Source organism: Eriocheir sinensis, chromosome 59, assembly GCF_024679095.1.
Source record: "Eriocheir sinensis breed Jianghai 21 chromosome 59, ASM2467909v1, whole genome shotgun sequence".
Lineage (NCBI taxonomy): Eukaryota > Metazoa > Arthropoda > Malacostraca > Decapoda > Varunidae > Eriocheir > Eriocheir sinensis.
Window position 1 is genome coordinate 6,238,763 of NC_066567.1, and position 20,000 is coordinate 6,258,762.

General features: G+C 42.0%; 1 protein-coding gene and 2 long non-coding RNA genes across 3 annotated transcripts in view; 1 reads left to right on the plus strand and 2 right to left on the minus strand.

The window, feature by feature from the left end:
- LOC126985443 (meiotic recombination protein SPO11-like) overlaps positions 1-391 on the minus strand; it is a 17,454-nt gene extending 17,063 nt beyond the window's left edge. Inside the window, exon 1 of the mRNA XM_050840322.1 lies at positions 122-391. Within this exon, the coding sequence (XP_050696279.1) occupies positions 122-246 (125 nt within the window). The 5' untranslated portion in view covers positions 247-391. The remainder of the gene's footprint in view (positions 1-121) is intronic.
- Positions 392-6,824: 6,433 nt separating this feature from the next.
- LOC126985448 (uncharacterized) lies at positions 6,825-13,768 on the plus strand. The gene is made up of 3 exons (XR_007738723.1): positions 6,825-7,069; positions 9,555-9,688; positions 10,161-13,768. It is a non-coding gene; the product is annotated as an uncharacterized LOC126985448 (long non-coding RNA).
- LOC126985449 (uncharacterized) overlaps positions 11,115-20,000 on the minus strand; it is a 64,534-nt gene continuing 55,648 nt past the window's right edge. Inside the window, exons 3-4 of the long non-coding RNA XR_007738724.1 lie at positions 13,775-14,449; positions 11,115-11,253 (exon numbers count right to left, since the gene is read on the minus strand). This is a non-coding gene — a long non-coding RNA (uncharacterized LOC126985449). The remainder of the gene's footprint in view (positions 11,254-13,774; positions 14,450-20,000) is intronic.

Below are 20,000 nucleotides of genomic sequence, written 5' to 3' on the forward strand. Positions count from 1 at the left end.
GGGAAAGGGAAGGACAGGTAAGGGGAGGGGAAGGTAGGAAGGAAAGGAAAAGTAAGGGGAGGGAAGGGGGGAAAGGGAGGAACAGGTAAAGGTAAGGGGAGGGTAATTAAGCGCGGCTCACATGTTATCCTCGTCCACGTTCGCATCCCGCCGAGTCGCCGCCGTCGCCTCCGCCAGGTCGCCCGAACACACAATGGAGGCGCGAAAATTATCCAGAGTTATCCAGAAGTCTTCGCTGACGGCCATTGTACTTGTTTTCTATTGTTTTTAGGGCGATTGTGGTTATTTTTTGCGGGAAAGTTGGCAACGTGAACGCCGCTTGGGTCCCGCTCGCTCTCTCGCTCTCTTTTGTTTTTTGTCTCTCCGCCGCGCGCTTGGATGATTTTTTTTTTTTTTTCGAATATGTTTTTTGTGTGTAATTCTACTCGTATTTATTATTTTGTATCGGTATTTATGTTTGTTTGCTTGTTTGTTTTATTTATGTTTTTTTATTAAGTTCTGTTTTAGTTCTGTTTCGTCGAGTGCGCTAGAATGTTTTTTTTTTTTTACGAATGTGCGTGTTTTTTTATGTAATTTTTCTCTTGGGTCTTTTTTGTTTTGGTAATTATCGTTTTTTTATTTATATTTTGTTTATTTCAGTTGTTTTATTTATCTAGTAGGCTACTGACCGGCTTGCCTCTTATCTACCGGTACTAAATTTACGTAGTAGCATCATTTTATTCCAACTTATATATGTGTATGAATATTTCTTACTTGCACTATTATCGCGTTATTATTATTATTATTATTATTATTATTATTATTATTATTATTATTATTATTATTATTATTTCCACAGTTCAGTATAAAAACCGAATTTAGTAGGCTACTTAATACTGCTTCCCAAATTATTAGCCTATTATCATTATTATTATTATTATTATTATTATTATTATTATTATTATTATTATTGATGTATTCACGACTCAGTGCCAGCCTACATATAATTCCCGGTACAGTAGGAGGCTAATAACAGGAGTAGGCTATTAGCAGATTCATAGGCTACATTTAACTCCATTATCCATTATTCAATACAATCATAGTCCACAACAGTAATATCCTTGGCTGTTATAACCATGAGTGACAAAAATAAATGTAAAACAACAGGTATAAAAATGGCCAAGGTTATCTTATCTATGGAGGTCAAGGTCTCAATAGTATTTAATTGGTGCTCGTAATGGCCAGAAGGGGACAAATAAAACAGCCTGCATAAAATATCGATATGGCGTTTGAATATCATTGTTATATGACATTAGAATCAACCTACAAATATAGATAAATAAATGACTCTGGGTCGTTTTACTAAATACTTCGTCGCCCAAGTTCACAAATTTAACAAGGCTTTCGTAGGAGTTGGGGGCATTTCCAGTAGTAGTTTTATGACCCTGGCGGTAGTTTGACCCTTCTTCTGTGCCATGAACCTATAGAAACACTTATTAGAACCCGATTGATCCCCTCTTTGACCTTTAGAAATAGTTGATGTGAGAAACGAATGTCATAAAACTGTCCTATATGTATTATGAGTAGTGTGTATGCAGATGAAACTTTTTATTGGTTATTATGAAAGTTTAGGCATATGAGTTCTTAGGAAATGGCGTGGTATCTCTTTATATCCATGTTTCTTTCTTTCTGTTAGTATTTGTTTTAGTTTGTCATAATAAGTGTTTAGGAAATGATTTAGTGTTTTCTTTCCATATACGAATTTCTGTTTTTCATGTATATTATTGATCTACGTAGTTTGTATTTCATTTTTACCTTACATTACAAAGTTTCCAATATCCGTTAACTTTTATTTCTGTTTTTATTTTTATTTACTGGTCTAGGTTTAATTTCTGTATGACTTTATATTACGAAGTTCGCCATTCGTTAGCTATTATCTGTGTTTTTCTTATCAATTATCTCCATTCATGCACTATTCAATTTTTCATTCCAGCTCTTCAATTTATTTTTATTATCGTTTCCTGTTTTTTTTTTTTTTTCTATTTTGCGTGTAACATTTTTTTGCGTAATCTCGCTCAGAATCTCAATTAAACTTTTGTGTACATGATTTTTTTGTAACTAATTAAGCCAGAGAGAGAGAGAGAGAGAGAGAGAGAGAGAGAGAGAGAGAGAGAGAGAGAGAGAGGGTTGGGGTCAATAAAGTCGTATGCCACAGACCGTTCGTGACAGATGGAGTAAGTTTCCTGACTAAAGTTTGTGAACGAGTAAGCATCTCTCTCTCTCTCTCTCTCTCTCTCTCTCTCTCTCTCTCTCTCTCTCTATATATATATATATATATATATATATATATATATATATATATATATATTTGCTTTCTAAACTGCCCTCTTTCGGATTCTATTCCTCTCTCTGTTCCTTTATCTCCAGTTTCCTTTCCGGCCGTTCTATCTCTGCGGTAGTGGACGGTCACTGCTCTTCCCCTAAACCTATCAACAGTGGCGTTCCACAGGGCTCTGTCCTATCACCCACTCTCTTCCTGTTATTCATCAATGATCTTCTTTCCATAACAAACTGCCCTGTCCACTCGTACGCCGACGAATCCACTCTGCATTATTCAACTTCTTTCAATAGAAGACCATCACAACAGGAAGTACACGACTCCAGAGTGGAGGCTGCAGAACGCATAACCTCAGACCTTGCTATCATTTCCGATTGGGGCAGAAGGAACCTTGTGTCCTGCAATGCCTCAAAAACTCAATTTCTCCACCTATTAACTCGACACAATCTTCCAAACACCTATCCCCTATTCTTCGATAACACTCAGCTGTCACCGTCTTCAACACTAAACATCCTCGGTCTATCCTTAACCCAAAATCTCAACTGGAAACTTCATATCTCCTCTCTCGCTAAATCAGCTTCCTCGAGCTTGGGCGTTCTGTATCGTCTCCGCCAGTTCTTCTCCCCCGCGCAGTTGCTATCCATATACAGGGGCCTTGTCCGCCCTCGTATGGAGTATGCATCTCACGTGTGGGGGGGCTCCACCCACACAGCTCTTCTGGACAGAGTGGAGGCTAAGGCTCTTCGTCTCATCAGCTCTCCTCCTCCTACTGATGGTCTTCTACCTCTTAAATTCCGCCGCGATGTTGCCTCTCTTTCTATCTTCTATCGATATTTCCACGCTGACTGCTCTTCTGAACTTGCTAACTGCATGCCTCCCCCCCTCCCGTGGTCCCGCTGCACACGACTTTCTACTCATGCTCATCCCTATACTGTCCAAACCCCTTATGCAAGAGTTAACCAGCATCTTCACTCTTTCATCCCTCACGCTGGTAAACTCTGGAACAACCTTCCTTCATCTGTATTTCCTCCTGCCTACGACTTGAACTCTTTCAAGAGGAGGGTTCAGGACACCTCTCATCCCGAATTTGACCTTGCTTTTGGCCACCTCTTCTGATTTTTTTATGGGAGCAGCGATTAGCGGGCTTTTTTTATTATTGTTTTTTGTGTGTGTGCCCTTGAGCTGCCTCCTTTGTTGTAAAAAATATATATATATATATATATATATATATATATATATATATATATATATATATATATATATATATATATATATATCATATAAAAAGTAAACTAATATCAGTAAAAGAAAATGTCTATATCGAATAATGTAAAAGAAAAAAAAAATTCATGAATATTGTGTGAAAATCTACGGTCCAAAGTTGCCATCTTTACCTTATTTTTCTCTCTCTCTCTCTCTCTCTCTCAATACGTTTTCTTTCCTGTCAGTAATAAGTGATTCCCGTTTTCTTTGCCGTCGCTTTTCAGGGGTGACTACGGCAGAGATTGGCCCTTCCCTTCTTCCCCTCAGACCCAACAAGGTAAAGCCATTAGACAGGTGTTCCTCTTCCTCTTTCTCCTCCTCTTCTTCCTCCTCCTACTTCGCCTCCTCCTTCTCCTCTTCCGTGTTTTCCTCTCATTCGTCCTTTCTTTGTATTTGTTTTGTCTTCTTACTCTTCTTCCTTTTAGTTGAGTTCAAAGTATATTATTTTCTTCATTTATTTTTTAACTTCTCTCTCTTTCTCATTTCCTCCTCCTCCTCCTTCGCTTCTTCTGTTTCTTTATTCTCTATTTCTTCACGTCGTCTTCCTCTTCCTACTCCTCCTCCTCCTCCTCCTCCTCCTGTTGCTCTTCTCTCACTTGTGGAGGGAGACAGAAAGTACTCTTCTCAAATTCCCTTTAACTGTTGAGAGAGAGAGAGAGAGAGAGAGAGAGAGAGAGAGAGAGAGAGAGAGAGAGAGAGAGAGAGAGAGAGAGAGAGAGAGAGAGAGAGTACTCCAGCAACTGTTTTCCATTTTACCGTGAATGTTTTTTTTTTCTTCCCTTAATTTCCAAGCCTCTTCCTCCTCCTCCTCCTCCTCCTCCTCCTCCTCTTCCTTTCGATGTTATAAAACTCCCATAATTCAACAGCTGATCCACAGATTAAACACACGAAAGGCACCTCCTCCTCCTCCTCCTCCTCCTCCTCCTCTTCTCTCCCTTTGTTTGCTAAGGAGACAAAGGGAGAGAAAAAGAGAGGGAAAGGAGGGACTGGGCAGATTATAAGCCCTTGTGGTTGTGCAACTCTCTCTCTCTCTCTCTCTTATTTTTACGTTTTATTATATTTATTGTTTTATTTATTTTCTATACTACTACTTCACACACACACACACACACACACACACACACACACGTCTTATTTATCTTTCTCACACAAAGACATACAGGTACAAAATGGTCCCCTTTGTCTCTCTCTCTCTCTCTCAGATTGTACCATTTGAGCATGTATAAATAAAAATAAATAAGATACGCGTCAAAGCTGGAAGATAGAAGGAAAGGAAGGAGGGAAGGAAGGAAGGAAGGAAGAACAGGGAAAGGAGGAGGAGGGATGCAGTGTACAGGAGGGAAGGAAGAAAAAAAAAGAGGAAGCAATTTACAAAGAAAGGGAAGGAAGAAAGGAAGGATGGAGAGGAAACGAAGGGGGAGAAGGAGAAGGAATGAAAAACAGAGTAAGAAAGGAAGGAAAGAAAGAAGAATAGAAAAATAAAATGAAGACAAATGATGGAAAGTATATAAAGGAAGGAAGGAAACAAGGAAGAAAGAGGAGGAGAAGGGAAGGAGATAAAGAAATGAAGGATGGGAAAAGAAAGAGGGGGAGTGGAAAGGAGAGGAAGAGGAAGGAAGGAAAAAGGGAAACAAGCGAAAGGAGAAAACAAGGGAAGAGAAGGAGTGTTGGAAAGGAGAGAAAAGAAGAGAACACGAAGGAAAAAGGAAACAGAAAAAGAGAAGAAATAGATGAAAAGCAAAAATATATATATAAAGAAGAACTAAACATAAAAAAAGAGACATAATAGTAAACTGCAAGCAACTGAGATCCCGTTTTCTACAATTTATTAAAGTATTTTGCCGCGAGAGATATTTTTAGAGGCGGTGCGCGAGTCTCCCTTCCCAATGATAAGAGAAAATGGTGCCCGGTTTCCCTTTATCGTATTTTATCAGTTTCTCCTTTTTATATATATTTTACGTCAGCCTGTTTGTTTGTTTGTGTGTTTGTTTGTTTATCCGTTTTCCAGTTCACTTCCTCCTCCCTTGTGTGTGTGTGTGTGTGTGTGTGTGTGTGTGTGTGTGTGTGTGTGTGTTGTTTTCCTTTCCTTATTTTTTCATTCGTCTTTTTTTTTAGGGGAACGTTCCTGTTAGTTTCGCTCAGGCATAGATTTTTTTTTTTTTTTTAGTTTATTTGCTCTCTCTCTCTCTCTCTCTCTCTCAACAGTTGGGGAATTAGAGGAAGGTTTTTTTTTTTTTCTTTTTTTCTCCCTCCACAACTGAGAGAAGAGGAGGAGGAAGAGGAAGAGGAAGTGGAGGAAGATGAGGGGGATTACATAAGTAACCCTCTCTCTCTCTCTCTCTCTCTCTCTCTCAAGTTTTATGAGGTCTACCGTAAAATACTTGTCGTTGCTCGTGTTCTATGGATAAATCACACGCTCTCTTTCAAGTTCTTTCCACCCAAACTCATCTATTTTCTCCCATAGTCCCCATTTTAATCTCTATATCGTTTTCTTACGGTATTATTTTATTGTTTCTCCGTTTCTGACTCAAATTCCTAATCATATACGTATCATAATATCTCTCTTTTCTGCCTCGGTGCTCAAAATTACTCATATATCCTTTCAGTTACTAATTCTAGATGTTAATTATTTGACAACAGAAGTGCTAATTGACTCTCTATCTCTCTACATATTAATCAGTCTATTTGGCAATCTATCTGTGTATCCATGTATCGGTCTATCTATCTATATCATTCTTTAGGTCTTATTACTTTATCTTTGTATTTCCTATATTATTTTTTATTAGTCTAATGATCTCAAACTACTCGTATTAATTTTACTCTTTTAGTGCTTCAAATGCCTGCTTCAAAGAGTTGTTCATGGCCTCGAGCGGAAGTTTCGTGACGTCACAGAGTTCACGGAGGGTTGCCAGACACATCCACTAAGATTCGTATAATTATACCATTAAAACTAACAACTATAACATCACTATATAACCCAAGTACATAATGAAAAGATATAAATGTGTCGAAGTCAAATTCTTTTCAGTATTATAGAGTTTTAAGTGGTATAAACATTTTCTTTCGTAGGAGTACAGTGGCATATGGCAACACTGGCGGAGGAGGAGGAAGACCTGGAAGAGGGCAGAGGAAGGAAGGCCAAAGCAGCGAGACGAATAATGGAGGTGGAACAGACAAGAAGGAAGGAGGGAAGAAGAACAGTGAGACGAAAACTGGCGGTGAAGCAGACGAGGAGGACGAAAGGAAGATAAAAGACGAATAATGGAGGTGGAACAGACAAGAAGGAAGGAGGGAAGAAGAACAGTGAGACGAAAACTGGCGGTGAAGCAGACGAGGAGGACGAGGGAGGTAAGGAAGACAGCGAGAAGAGGTGGAACATGAAGAGAAAGGAAGATAAAAGACGAATAATGGAGGTGGAACAGACGAGAAGGAAGATGAAAGACTCATAATGGCGGTGGAACAGACGAAATGGCTCCCACAGCGGCAAAGGTAAGTACAATAATTTATCCCCGTGTTGGGATGACACATGTACGGGAGAGGTGCAGGTGTGTTGTTTGTTTTGAGGTGTGGTAAAGGAAGATCAGGTGTGTGGCTTGTTCCGAGATGTGTTAGGGCGACAGGTGTGTTGATGGGGGGAAAGGTATGATGCCCGCTCCTAGGTAAGGGAAGGACGTAGGTGCAGGTGTGTTGCCAATATGGAGGACCTCCATATAGGCAACACACCCCTTCACACCTCCATTGGAGGTATGAAGGGGAAACAGGTGTGTTGTCATTTTGGAAGTGTGATAAGGGGTCAGTTGTGTTGGGAGGACTGGTGTTGTAGAGCATCAAGGGAGAACAGGCATGTGTCTCAGGGATACAGGGAAGACTGGTGTGTATTTATACTGGTTGTTGCGTATTCGGTAATTCATTGTCTCTATATTATTTCACTTTTCTTCACAACTATCACAAACTTTAACATAAGAAGTTTTGGAGGGTGAAGAGAATTAGTGGAATAGATTCAGAACCCACTGGGGGGCGGGGGCTTCACTCCCTAAAATCCCTTATTTTTTTTTCAGTTCTACTGGTTAACCTTACTTCATCTAACAATAACCAAGTCATTGTATTCTTAAAGTTAATGCAGAGGTGATACAAATTTCCTCCAAGATTTTTAAATTTGAGTGCCATTAAGATATATTTTATAGGACTGTTATTCTGAGGGAGATGGGGTTTTCAGTATGTATTGCCATGTATTTTTGGGTGGTGTAATTTTCGGTAATATGCAGGATTAATTAAAGTCAGGGGCATTATGCTGTAGATGTGCATGACCTCTGAGCTCATCTCCATATCATTGGCCCTTGAGCCTGTGTGGGGGCAAAAATCCATTACCCCAGAACACAGGGCCAGTGTGACTTTTAGGTTACCACAGGGGCTTCGTGGTGCAGTGGTTAACACACTCGACTCACAGCTGAGAGAGCCCGGGTTCGATTCCTGGGCGGTGTGGAAAAATTTGGGCTGCTTTTCCAGTACCCTACGCCCCTGTCCACCCAGCAGTGAATGGGTACCAGGTATTAATCAGGCATATGACCACAGATGTTGCGCCGACTGAACGAAACTTTCCAACTTTCCAGGTTACCACAGTTTACTTTCCCCAAGTTTCCCCAGGTACCCATATCACCACCACCCTATAAGAGAGGATGAACAGCTGGATAGGTTGCTCACTGACTGCCTGGGCCAGGATCAAACTCTGGCCATTAGATTCATAGCTAGGCGTGCTTCCATGCTAGTGTAGATATCCTTAGCCACTCCATTATATCTCCTTATATCAGTATTTCTGCTGTTAAGTCATCAATCCTATTCGCTTTTTTTTTCTTTTTTCTTTTTCAGCAGAGGAGTCCGTTCAAGGGCATAAAAAAGGGAAACAAATGTGAAAAAAGCCCGCTACTCACTGCTCCTTAAAAAGAGTTAGAGGAGTGGCTGAAAGATAGGTCAGTTTTGGGAGGAGCATGAAAATATCGATAGGAGTTATCATCACATTTTTTACATTATCATTGCCTTCTCAATCTCACACCTCTCCTTTTGTATATATATGACAACCCTACTCTAGTTTTTACTCACCTGGTACTGCTCAGTCCTGCTTTCCCTTCCACACACACACTTATCAGGTTAAACTTTCTTTGGTATTTTTCTTTATCTCCTTGTTCCTTTCAACAGGCAACTCATCACTCATCTTTATTCAGCATAACTTTCCTCCATTTCTTCTTCAAACGTTTTTCCTTCCTATATATCTGTCACCAAACACATTTCTCTGTAGCATCTTCTTTTAAATTTCCTTTTATCCTCTGCTGCCTGTCATCTCTTACTTTTACAATCAAGTTTTTACCCCCATTATGAACTTTTACAGGAGCAGTGTCACCAGGCTTTTATGTTTCTCTTTTTCTTTGCCCTTGAACTGCCTCCTTTACTGTCCCCCCCTACAAAAATCCTGTCCTCTTCCTTCCTCTTCCACATACCTTATATCCTTCTTTTTAACCGAGGACCTTGCACAGTTCTGGTAGGTTTTCTTGAAGGGATCCAGGTGATCAGCCCCAATCCAGTAGTGACACAAGGAAGTGTTTATAGTGGCTCCATTCTTGCTTGACTCGTACTGTCCCCCATGCCCATCCACTCCCAGCCATACTCTTGTAAAGGCCAATATTGCACACCCTTCCATTTTCACATCCTGTCCATGGTCTTATTCATAAAACCTCCAGCAACCCACACTCATCACCCCTCCCACTATCCATTGCGTCTCACCTTTTAAGTTATTTCACTAATAGTGTGTGTACTTTTCCTCTCATGAATGATTCTATATTTTCTCTTATGTTCTTCACTTGTTTCATTCACATATGCAGTGCATAGGTGCTTTTCCCCTTTCATTGTCTACCTTTCCTCTTCCATTCTTCAACCATTCCATTCGTACATGCAACCCCTAAAGAGCTCCTTTCCTTTCCAGGTAAGCTCTCAACCAACCAGTTTCTGCCCATCCTCCAAGGGGCCCCTGGCAGGGCTTGCACTGTGCTCATAGCCAGAGTCACACTGAGCACCGGATCATCCAGAAACCTCAGCACCACTGCCAGACTCCATACAGTAATGTCATAGAAAATCAAATGCACTGTAATTTTAGCTTTTATTAATGTTTTTTAGTACATATAAATATTACATCAGTACAGTCATTTTAGGGTAATGTTAACCCTTTCCATCTGTGACGCAGAGGATTAATCCTCTCAATTCTCTTCCATTTCCTCTTAAGAGGTTCAGAAGAGGATTAAGAGGAAATGAAAGAGGTTTCAAAGAGGACGCTGAAGTCGGCGTCGCCGGAGTGAAGGGGTTAATACTTTTATAAATTTTCAATATATACAAATAGAACATCAATAAAGTCTTGATGCTTTTACATTTTTTCAATACTGGCAAGACATATAGACTAGTTTATTCTTTGTATTAGACTAAACACAAAGAATGCCTAAACATATTTTTTTCTTTTATTCCAGCTTTTACATTTTAATCAATACAGATGAGACATATTATTCAAGTTGATTCTACCTAATTACTATTTTTCCAGGTGTGTGGCGTGATGACAGGAGCAGGAACAAGATCGTCAGGAGCAAGTGAAAGAAAGAGGTGGAAGAGGCCAAGGGAACATACTATCCCAACCCAACCAAGTCACCACCACAGCCCAGGAACCAGTCCACCATCACCACTACACCTGTGTGGGTTCAGGTATCCTCATCACAGGTGTCAGAATACAGGTGGATATGGACAAGGTCACAGGACAAGTGATCCACACCCACTTGTCTTCTCACCTGTGCTGCACCTGTATTCTGGCACCTTTATGGTTGACTATGAGAGTGGCAGCTGGATTTGAGTCCAGTAGCATTATAGACTTTCTAAATATCACTGGCTTATTTATGCCTGCAAGGTGTTGGGCCAAAGAATATTATATTACCTTAAAATTACTATTCTTCATGGTGCAGTGGTCAGCGTGTCCAGCTACAAATCCACGGTTCAGGATTTGAATCTTGGCCCGGGCAGTCGGCGTGAAGCTCACCCAGCTGTTCATCCTCCCTTTTGGGCTGGTTGATAAATGGGTACCTGAGGAAACCTGGGGAAAGGAAGCTGTAGTAGCCTGGATGTCACAATGGCCCGTGTCTCGGGGTAATTGATTCTTACCCACCACAGGCTCAAGGGCCAAATTTTACCTTTACTTAAGTGTGACATTACGGTTACCATAGTTTACCTTCCCCAGGTACCCATTTATCGACCAGCCCAAAAGGGAGGATGAACAGCTGGGTGAGCTGCATGCCGACTGCCTGAGCCAAGACTCAAACCCAGACCTGTGAATATATAGTTAGGCACGCTACCCACTGCACTGCAAATTAAAGGTAATGTAATATTCTTTAGCCTCGCACCTTGCAGGGACAAATAATTCAATGATATTTGAGTAAGTATTAACTACTGTTCCCAAATCCAGCTGCCATACCTGTAGATAGTCACCCATTATGGTGTCAGATTACAGGCGCTAATGACTCGGGTGCAGCACAGATGAGAAAACAAGTGTGGGGATGAGCTGTCCAGTAACCACCTTCCCTTTCACCTGTACAGACAGTTCCCACCATCACACCACCTTTGTTGTCTGACACTTGTGAAGAGGATACCTGGTAAAAAATGAATGTAGATAAACCAAATGTAGAGTATAATAAACAATCTGATTCTCTTAGTTATATAAACTACTTATCCCCAGCAACCACTTTCAAGGAAATTAATCCACTACATATGTAGAATACAGACCTGTGCCTGTCTGTTCCTCCGGCCAGAGTAGATGGAAAGGCAATAGTTCTCCTTGGCCTCTGTGGAAAGGCTGTGAGGCAGAGTATAGTGTGTAGTCTTCCATTCAAGTACCGAGTCTTTAGTTGAAAGTAATCAAGTAGTCTTTGATTGGAATATAAAGACATCATTGCTCACTTTTTTTTCTTGCTCGACCAAGCCATTGCCTGGAAAACCTGACAACTCTTCGGTCTCCTCTGCATCTGTTTATCAAGCCGGTGCAAAGGTAACTGAAATCAAGCTTCCAATGCTAATGTGTTAACTCGGCATGCTATGACTGTATCAGCTTTGTTTTTTATGTAAATGAACTTAGAACATCTGTTGACATGTAATACCTCTGAAACAGTCCATCAGGTGAGAGTAATTTTGTTAGATTCAATTTTGGAACCCTGGCTGGAAGTTGACTTCGTGCTTAACGAAAACCACCTTCCCATAGAGGTGAGTGTAAGGGATTTACACTACTGTAAAGGCCCAAAAGTCTCATCCCAGGCAGTCCCTCTTGGGCTGTGGACAGACTGCCGGCCCTGCGTCTCCTAGGCCTCAGGTTTGATACCAGTAACAGGAACAGTGATATCTCCCTTACTCCCCCCCTCCCCCTGCAAGGCTAAATTAACTTCTAATGCATGTCAGAATGAGAAGAAAATAAAACTTTACCTCATCTTGTCGGTCCATTACACCAGCATCTCCCTGAAAGCGTCCCAAGTAAAGTAAACAACAAAACACGCTTCTCTCACCTGACAAACTGTTTCAGAGGTACTACATGCCAACAATTTATTCTAAGTCAACTTTTTCCCCAAATGAGGCTGACCTAGTCAAAATTTACTTTTCAACAGTTTTAGTATTGCTATAAAGTGGCACATGAATGAAAAACTCCTGTAACACCATAGCTCTGGCATCACAACCCCCGAACAGGAACCCTTTACGAACATCAGTAAAAGACAGTACAAATGAGCTGGGGAGTTAAGTCTGTCTGATATATAAAATGATGAATGGGTAAATTCACAGAACAGAACCACACGATGCAGTTCCCAAACACTTCTTCATCCAGGGACCTTTGGCACTACTGTTTGTCTCCCCTACAGCAGCATCATGCCTACAGAACACTTTCTCTCTCCCTCAGGTAACAGTCCAAGCCCAGTAAGGTAAGCAGCAAGACAACAGACTGACTTACTGTGATGCAAGACCCAGAAATTAACATGAATAAATGCCAGAACCATGAAAGGATATGTTCACAGATTCATATGCTCCATTCCAACTGAGGCTCACATAATAAAAATAATAAAAAATGTGAATAAAGAAAAAGGAAAATGGAGTTGGTTTAAATTAAAATCTTGTCAAAATAAACTGTTGAATATTATTTACTGTGACTATTTTTATGCCTACATCTCAACTACCAGCAACTCATCCTCAACCCCTACAGTCTCCTCCTCAACCTCCCACACCTCCTTCTTAACATCCCACACCTCCTCCTCAACCCCCCATAATCTCCTTTTATATATGGACTCTTGCCTATTAGTGAACATACCCGAGCAAACACCAACTGGGCTGAGACTGTTAACCCTTTCCATCCATGACGCAGACGTTGGCATCACAGTATGGAAAGGGTCAAGAGGAAATGGAAGAGGATTAATCCTCTTCTAAACCTCTCAATCCTCCTCTACATTCCTCTTCCATATCCTCTTAAGAGGTTTAGAAGAGGATTAAGATGGACGCCTGTCGGACGCTGACGTCAGTGTTGCCAAAGTGAAGGGGTTAAGCGGCAAGTCAACAGATTACAGCTTGTGGAGTGGCAGGGAAGGCAGGATTTAAGAAGTAACTGTTTGAACTAAGGCAGCACAGCATAATGGCATTTGACATTATTTAAAGGCAGCATTTTACGGTAGAACACAGCTTAGTCCTATCAACACCTGCCTTCCATGCCTCTTTCCACCTGAAGGAGACTACAGGCAAATCACTACACCCCATCTACACCTCCATCTATCCTTTTGCCTGTACCAACAACATGAAAAAAACACCTCCACCTTTGGAACAATTTCCTGATGCAGTTACAGGTAAAGTTCATAATTTCCAACCACCTGTTTATCATATTCTTAGGTTACTTATATTATATTATACTGAAAAGTTCTTATGATTTCTTTCAATCCTACTCTCTACGGAAACCTTTGATAATTCGCTTCTGACGATAAGCTGTAGGCATTAGGCAAGAAGTAATTTAATAAGTCATCAAGTTATCATGCCTTATCTCATTATTCATATTAAACCTTCACTCCTGCAAAATAAAGGTGAAGGTGTCTTTCTTTAGCCTATCAGTACCACCTCTGCTCCCCCTCTTCCTTCTACTTCTACTCTTACTCTTTACAGGGTGATGGATGCTGTTGCTGCTCTCCTTTTCCTCCCTGTATTATCACTACCACCATTCCTCTTTTTTTTTTCTACTCTTGATATGGTGTTTCTGTTCCTATTCTTGTTCCTCTTGATGTGTTGCTATCACTGTCACTGTTCTTCTTCCATTCTCTTGCTACTCTTGATATGGTGTTGACACTGGCGCCATCCTCTTGCCTTGTCTGTCCCTAAAAGAGACATGAGGTTTGTCAAAGTGCTCCTGAAATGATTCTTGACATTGTGGGCTGCAAATAATGACATAGTAAAGTTTCTGGTCGACTGAAAAGAAAGGGAATTCATCGTAACTATTATGTCAGTATCAATAACTAGAGTACTGGTTAAATGTACTTGAAAGATTTTATATTTTTGCCTTATACTTCGGCCGGCAATTCAGTGACAGAAAGAGATTGGATGTGGAAAAATATGGGAAATGTTGACAGGTTTTTTTTTTAGAGAACCAAGACCTTGAACTATATTATCTAACATAGTATGTGAGAACTCGACAAAACCATGAAAACAAGGAAATAAATCAAAATTCAAAATACAACAAGGCGAGAGACGCTGAGCCAAGCTGAGTCGAGGATGAGCTTGGAGTGCCAGGTGTCTGTCTGTCCTCAGGTGCCGTTCCTCCTGCTCCCCAGGGCACTGCAAGGAGAAGGTAATGTGAGGCTTGGACAGGACAGGTGAGTCTGGTCATAATCTTTAATTTCCAAAACCCTAGGACACCTGGTGCTGCAATTAGTGAGCGACTGTCTGCCCCACTGCCTTGTGGCTCACCAAGGAAAGGATGAAAATTCGATGTATATATATGTATGGAATATGTATGGAACCTTTGACATATTGGCTGGTATTATAAGACATTTTTGCTTCTCACATCAACTATTTCTAAAGGTCAAAGAGGGGGTCAGTCGGGTTCCAGTGAGTGTTTCTGTAGGTTCACAGTACAGAAGAAGGGTCAAACTGCCACCAGGGTCATAAAACTACCAATGGAAATATCCCAAACTCCTACGAACGCCTTGTCAAATACGTGAACTTGGGCGACGAAATGTAGTAAATACGACCCATTGACTGTCCAACCCCATTAGGGAAAATAAGGACATTCAACGAAGAGTGGAAAAAGGAGAGAAGGTCCCAAGACACACTGACCATCCAAGATAAACGAAGTGATGAAAGAGAAGAAGAGGTAGGTAATAGGAGGCGGAGGAGGAGGAGGAGGAGGAGTACATGAAACACATTGACCGTCTAACCCCCACAAAGATAACTTGGGACGTTTAACGAAAATAAGGGCCTAAAACATATAGTCTAAAGCATGGAGGTATTAAGGGAAAGAGAGAAAGAGGAGATAGATATGGAGTAGTATTTGCAGTAGTAATTGTAGCAAGGGGCGGAAAAGGAGAAACAGGTGGAGGAAGAAGATATGGATGTAGTAGTAGTAGTAGTAACTGTAGTATTAGTAGTAAAAAGAGGAAGAAAAGAAGTTAATAAAAACGCCCCATTCCGTGACACACCATCACCAGCATCACCACCACTCACCTGGCGCTGTACACCTGAGACGAGACACCCGCCCCGCCCCGCCCCGCCCCCCAGCCATTAAATAGCCCCTGTCCGTCCTCCTTGCAGCTTGGCGGGGCCCTGGCACTCCCCCGCCCTCCGCTGATGGCTCACGGCCGACTCATTACCTTGATAATGCCCCCTAATGGCTGGCGATGGCCGTAATGCCGGTGAATGGAGGAGCAGTCACCCAGCCACCAACCCGCGGCACGAGCACCCTTGCCACATTATCGTACTCAGAGCTTAGTATTTTCCGGTTTCTGACGCCTAGCTATTGCCAAGAAACATCAGGAATTAACTATTTTAACAATAATTATAAGTGAATCTCCTTATGGGGTCCACGACAGTTTTTGGGTCGGAATTCGGTCAATATAAGAGGCTGAGTAAGACAATCTTCTGGCAACGTTGGGCGCGAGGGAGGGAGGTCAAGAACAGTCACAACGTTGCCAGATGCTCGTCCTCAGGCTCTTATATTTGGCGATTTTCAACCCTCAAACTGTCTCCTCCACCCCTTTAACTGGTTTTATATAGAGTTATCGTTAAAATGGTTAATTATTGGTGTTTCTTGGCAATAGTTATGGGTCAGAAACCGATAAAAACGATGCTCTGAGTACGACAATCTGGCAACGTTGGGAGTCCTGCATCAAGGGTGATTCTGAACGCCTCAAACCCAGTGTTGCCAGAACCTCGTATCCTCATAACTCTACATATATCATTTCCATCCCCTAAAACGGTCATACCAGCACTAATAACGACCTAAAATTAAAGTTAGCGCCATTAGCGTCAAATATCGATATTTTGTGGATCTAGTTATGTGTAAAAAGCTGGAAAATACGAAATGTTTGCTGAGTACGGTGAGAAATATACCTGGCAACACTGCTCAAACCCTGTCTTGCCCAGTAGTTTTACCTTATTTTACACTTAGATAAATTTTTCCTTATTAATTACTCAATGTACACTTTTTTTTTATCTACGTTAGGTTCTTTATAGACGTTCACCTGATCTCTATTCTCAGGTGAAGGCTAATATGGCTCATCCTACCTGACGTCACGCTAGTTGCTTCACCGGGGTTCGAACCGTCTCGACCCGGCTCGTTACTACTGAGGGCTGACGTTCTAAATCTCTCAACCAATGTCCTTCTTTTACCCTCCACAGCTTCCTTCTCAACCTCCATAGTCACCTCAACCACCACCATCACCTCAACCTCAACCTCACAGAAACCCTCGCAACCACCACCATCATCTCCACCACCTTCACCACATCCTCAACCCTCTCAACTTCCTCCTCATCCACCTCAACTTCCTCCTCATCCACCTCAACCTCCTCCTCGGTCTCCACCACGTCCTCCTCACCCACCATAACCTCTTCAACCACCACAACTGTCTCAACCACACAAACAAAATCTGCTGTGGTGTCCCCTAATATTTACCTCCATGCTTTATATTTCGTCTAAGAACGTTTGCTTCGGGGACTGTCCTGTTTGGTAGTTATGTATTTGTAAATGAAGAAGGATATAAGTGTCTATTTTCGTTTATGGTTGTATTTTCTTCCTTAATTTATTTGATATTCAGACTGGATATCGATTTTGTTTTTAGTGTGTGTGTAAAAGGTTGGATGATTATTGATGATGGATTGAAATTGATGATGATGAGGAGGAGGAGGAGGATAGTGATAATGAGGCCATGATGGTGATGATGATAATGGTGATAGTCAGACAATAGTTAAGGTGGTTAGGGTGACGATGAAGATAGGGCAGTGGCGGTGATGATGGTGGTGATAGAGACAATGACGATGGGGAGACAGTGATGGAGAAGGTAGATGGGCGAATGAAGATAGGGGTGGTGATAATGGCGGTGGTGGTGGTGATGGAGGTGGTAGAGACGTGGATGGTGGAAGAGATGATGGAGATAACGACTGGAGGAGGAGGAGGAGGTGGAGGAGGTGATAATGATGGTGGTGGTAGTGGTGGTGGAGTTGTTGGTGGTGGTGGTGGTTGTGGTGAGGGTGATGGCAGTGGTGGTGATGGTGACGGTGATGATGGTGGTGAAGGTGGTGGTGGTGTTGGTGGTGGTGGCGATGAAGATGGTCGTGGTGGTGGCGGTGATGGTGATGGTGACGGTGGTGGTGGTGGTGGTGATGGTGGTGAAGGTGGTGGTGGTGTTGGTGGTGGTGGCGATGAAGATGGTCGTGGCGGTGGTGATTATGGTGGTGCTGGTGATGATGGTCGTGGTAGTGGTGGTGGTGGTGATTATGGTGGTGTTGGTGGTGGTGGTGGTGAAGGTGATGGTGGTGATTATGGTGGTGTTGGTGATCGTGGTGGTGGTGGTGAAGGTAAAGGTGTTGTTATTGGTGGTGGTGGTGGTGGTGATGGTGATGATGGTAGTGGTGGTGGTGGTGGTGATGAAGATGGTCGTGGTGGTGGTGGTGATGAAGATGGTGGTGGTGGTGGTGGTGATGAAGATGGTCGTGGTGGTGGTGGTGGTGATGAAGATGGTCGTGGTGGTGGTGGTGGTGATGAAGATGGTCGTGGTGGTGGTGGTGGTGGTGGTGATGAAGATGGTGGTGGTGGTGGTGGTGGTGGTGGTGATGAAGATGGTCGTGGTGGTGGTGGTGGTGATGAAAAAGGTGGTGGTGGTGGTGGTGTGGGTGGTGGAGCAAGACAACAGCTCCATCAAGACAAAGGTAAGATGTTACCCCTCGGGCCTTTCAATTTACCTGCTCTCCCTCCCTACTTGTCCCCCCTCTCCCCCCCTCCCCCTTCCTTCCCAGACACAGGTAAGAAGAAACACGGAAACGCGGAAACACGGACAATTAGGCAACAGAAAAGCAGACTGTTGGCTTATAACGAGGCTGCTTCCTTTAGTAATTCATTTAGTTTGTCAAGCACTTCAGTGGCGTGAGAAACATTATTAAATCACTTGCTCTACGTTTTCATATGTACTCTTTTTTTTATAGGGGCAGCGATAAGCGGGTTTTTTTCTGTTTTTTTGCCCTTGAGTTGCTTCCCTTACTGTAAAAAAAGGGTGTGGAATGGTTTAGTTCACTCCTGAAGCAATATATGTAACGGTTAATGTGATTTTTAGGGAAACTGACTTTTTGCACTAACCATGTCTGCGGGGAGGTTGTTCCAGTGGCGGATAATTCAGTTTGGGAAGGAAAACAAAAACTATTGGCGATGTTTTTAAAGGAACTGCCTGTTTTTGCACTAACCATGTCTGCGGGGAGGTTGTTCCAGTGGCGGATAATTCAGTTTGGGAAGGAAAACAAAAACTATTGGCGATATTTTTAAAGGAGTTGCCTGTTTTCGCACTAACCATTTCTGCGGGGAGGTTGTTGCAGTGGCGGATAATTCAGTTTGAGAAGGAAAAAAAACTATTAGCAGTATTTTTTTCCAATAGGGGAGGCAGCTCAAGGGTAAAAATCTAAACATAACAGCCACAAAAAAGCCCGCTATTCGCTGCTTCGACAAAAAAAAAGAGGTCAGTAGAGAGTGAAATTTCGGGTGGCGAGGCGTCTTGATACTCTCCTGTTCACAAAGTTCAAGTGGTAGGCGATGTCTGTCCTACATCGCCTCGCGTTATTATTAGTTCTTGGGATAGTTTGGACCTTAAATAAACTTGGTGTGATCAACGTTACTGGCATTATTGAGGTACTTGAAGACTTGGATAGGGAGGAGGAGGAAGAGGAGGAGGGGAAGGAGGGAGGAGAGAGAATCAGAGGAAAGGGGAGAAGGGGGAGGAGATGAAAGACGAGGAGGGAAAAACAAGGAGAGGGAATGAGAGGAAAGGAGAGTAGGAGGAGGAGATAAAAGATGAGGAAGGAAAAAGGCGGAGAGGGAATGAGATGAGAGGAGAGGAGAGGAGGAGATGAAAGAGGAAGAGGGAAAAAGAATCAAGGAGGAAAATAAAGAAAGGGAGAAGGTTTGATGAGAAGACGTGGAAGCGAGATAAGGAGAGGAGGAGATGAAAGAAGAGGGAAAAAAGAATCAAGGAGGAAAAGAAAGAAAGGGAGAAGGTTTGATGAGAAGACGTGGAAGCGAGATAAGGAAAGGAGGAGATGAAAGAAGAGGGAAAAAAGAATCAAGGAGGAAAAGAAAGAGAGGAGGTAGAGGAGAAGGAGAGAGGGTAGGAGGAAGGGTGGACACGAGATAAGAGAGGGAAGGAGAGGAGGGAGGAAAATGGTAGGGGAGAGAAAGAAGAGAGCACAACCACTGCCCATTAACCACCATAACACAACCACCATTACGATAAACATTGAGCCATTACCACCATCCCGTTAAGAGAGAGGTGATTGACAAACGAGCGAAGTTAATGGTTACCTGAGTCTCGTTCACTACCCTACTTGGATGTTACCTATTATGCCCGTGTTATTGATTGGGATAATTACTCTCTCTCTCTCTCTCTCTCTCTCTCGTTGCATATAAGTAAGAGAAAACAGCATAGGAAGGAAATGAGAAAAGATATATATGCAAAAATGAAAATAATAAAGATGAAAAACGAGATAATTAGTTTCCATTTTTATTATTATTATTATTATTATTATTATTATTATTATTATTATTATTATTATTATTATTATTATTATTATCTTATGCATGAGATGAGGACTTGAAAGGCAAACATAAAAGGGTGGACTAAAATAAAAA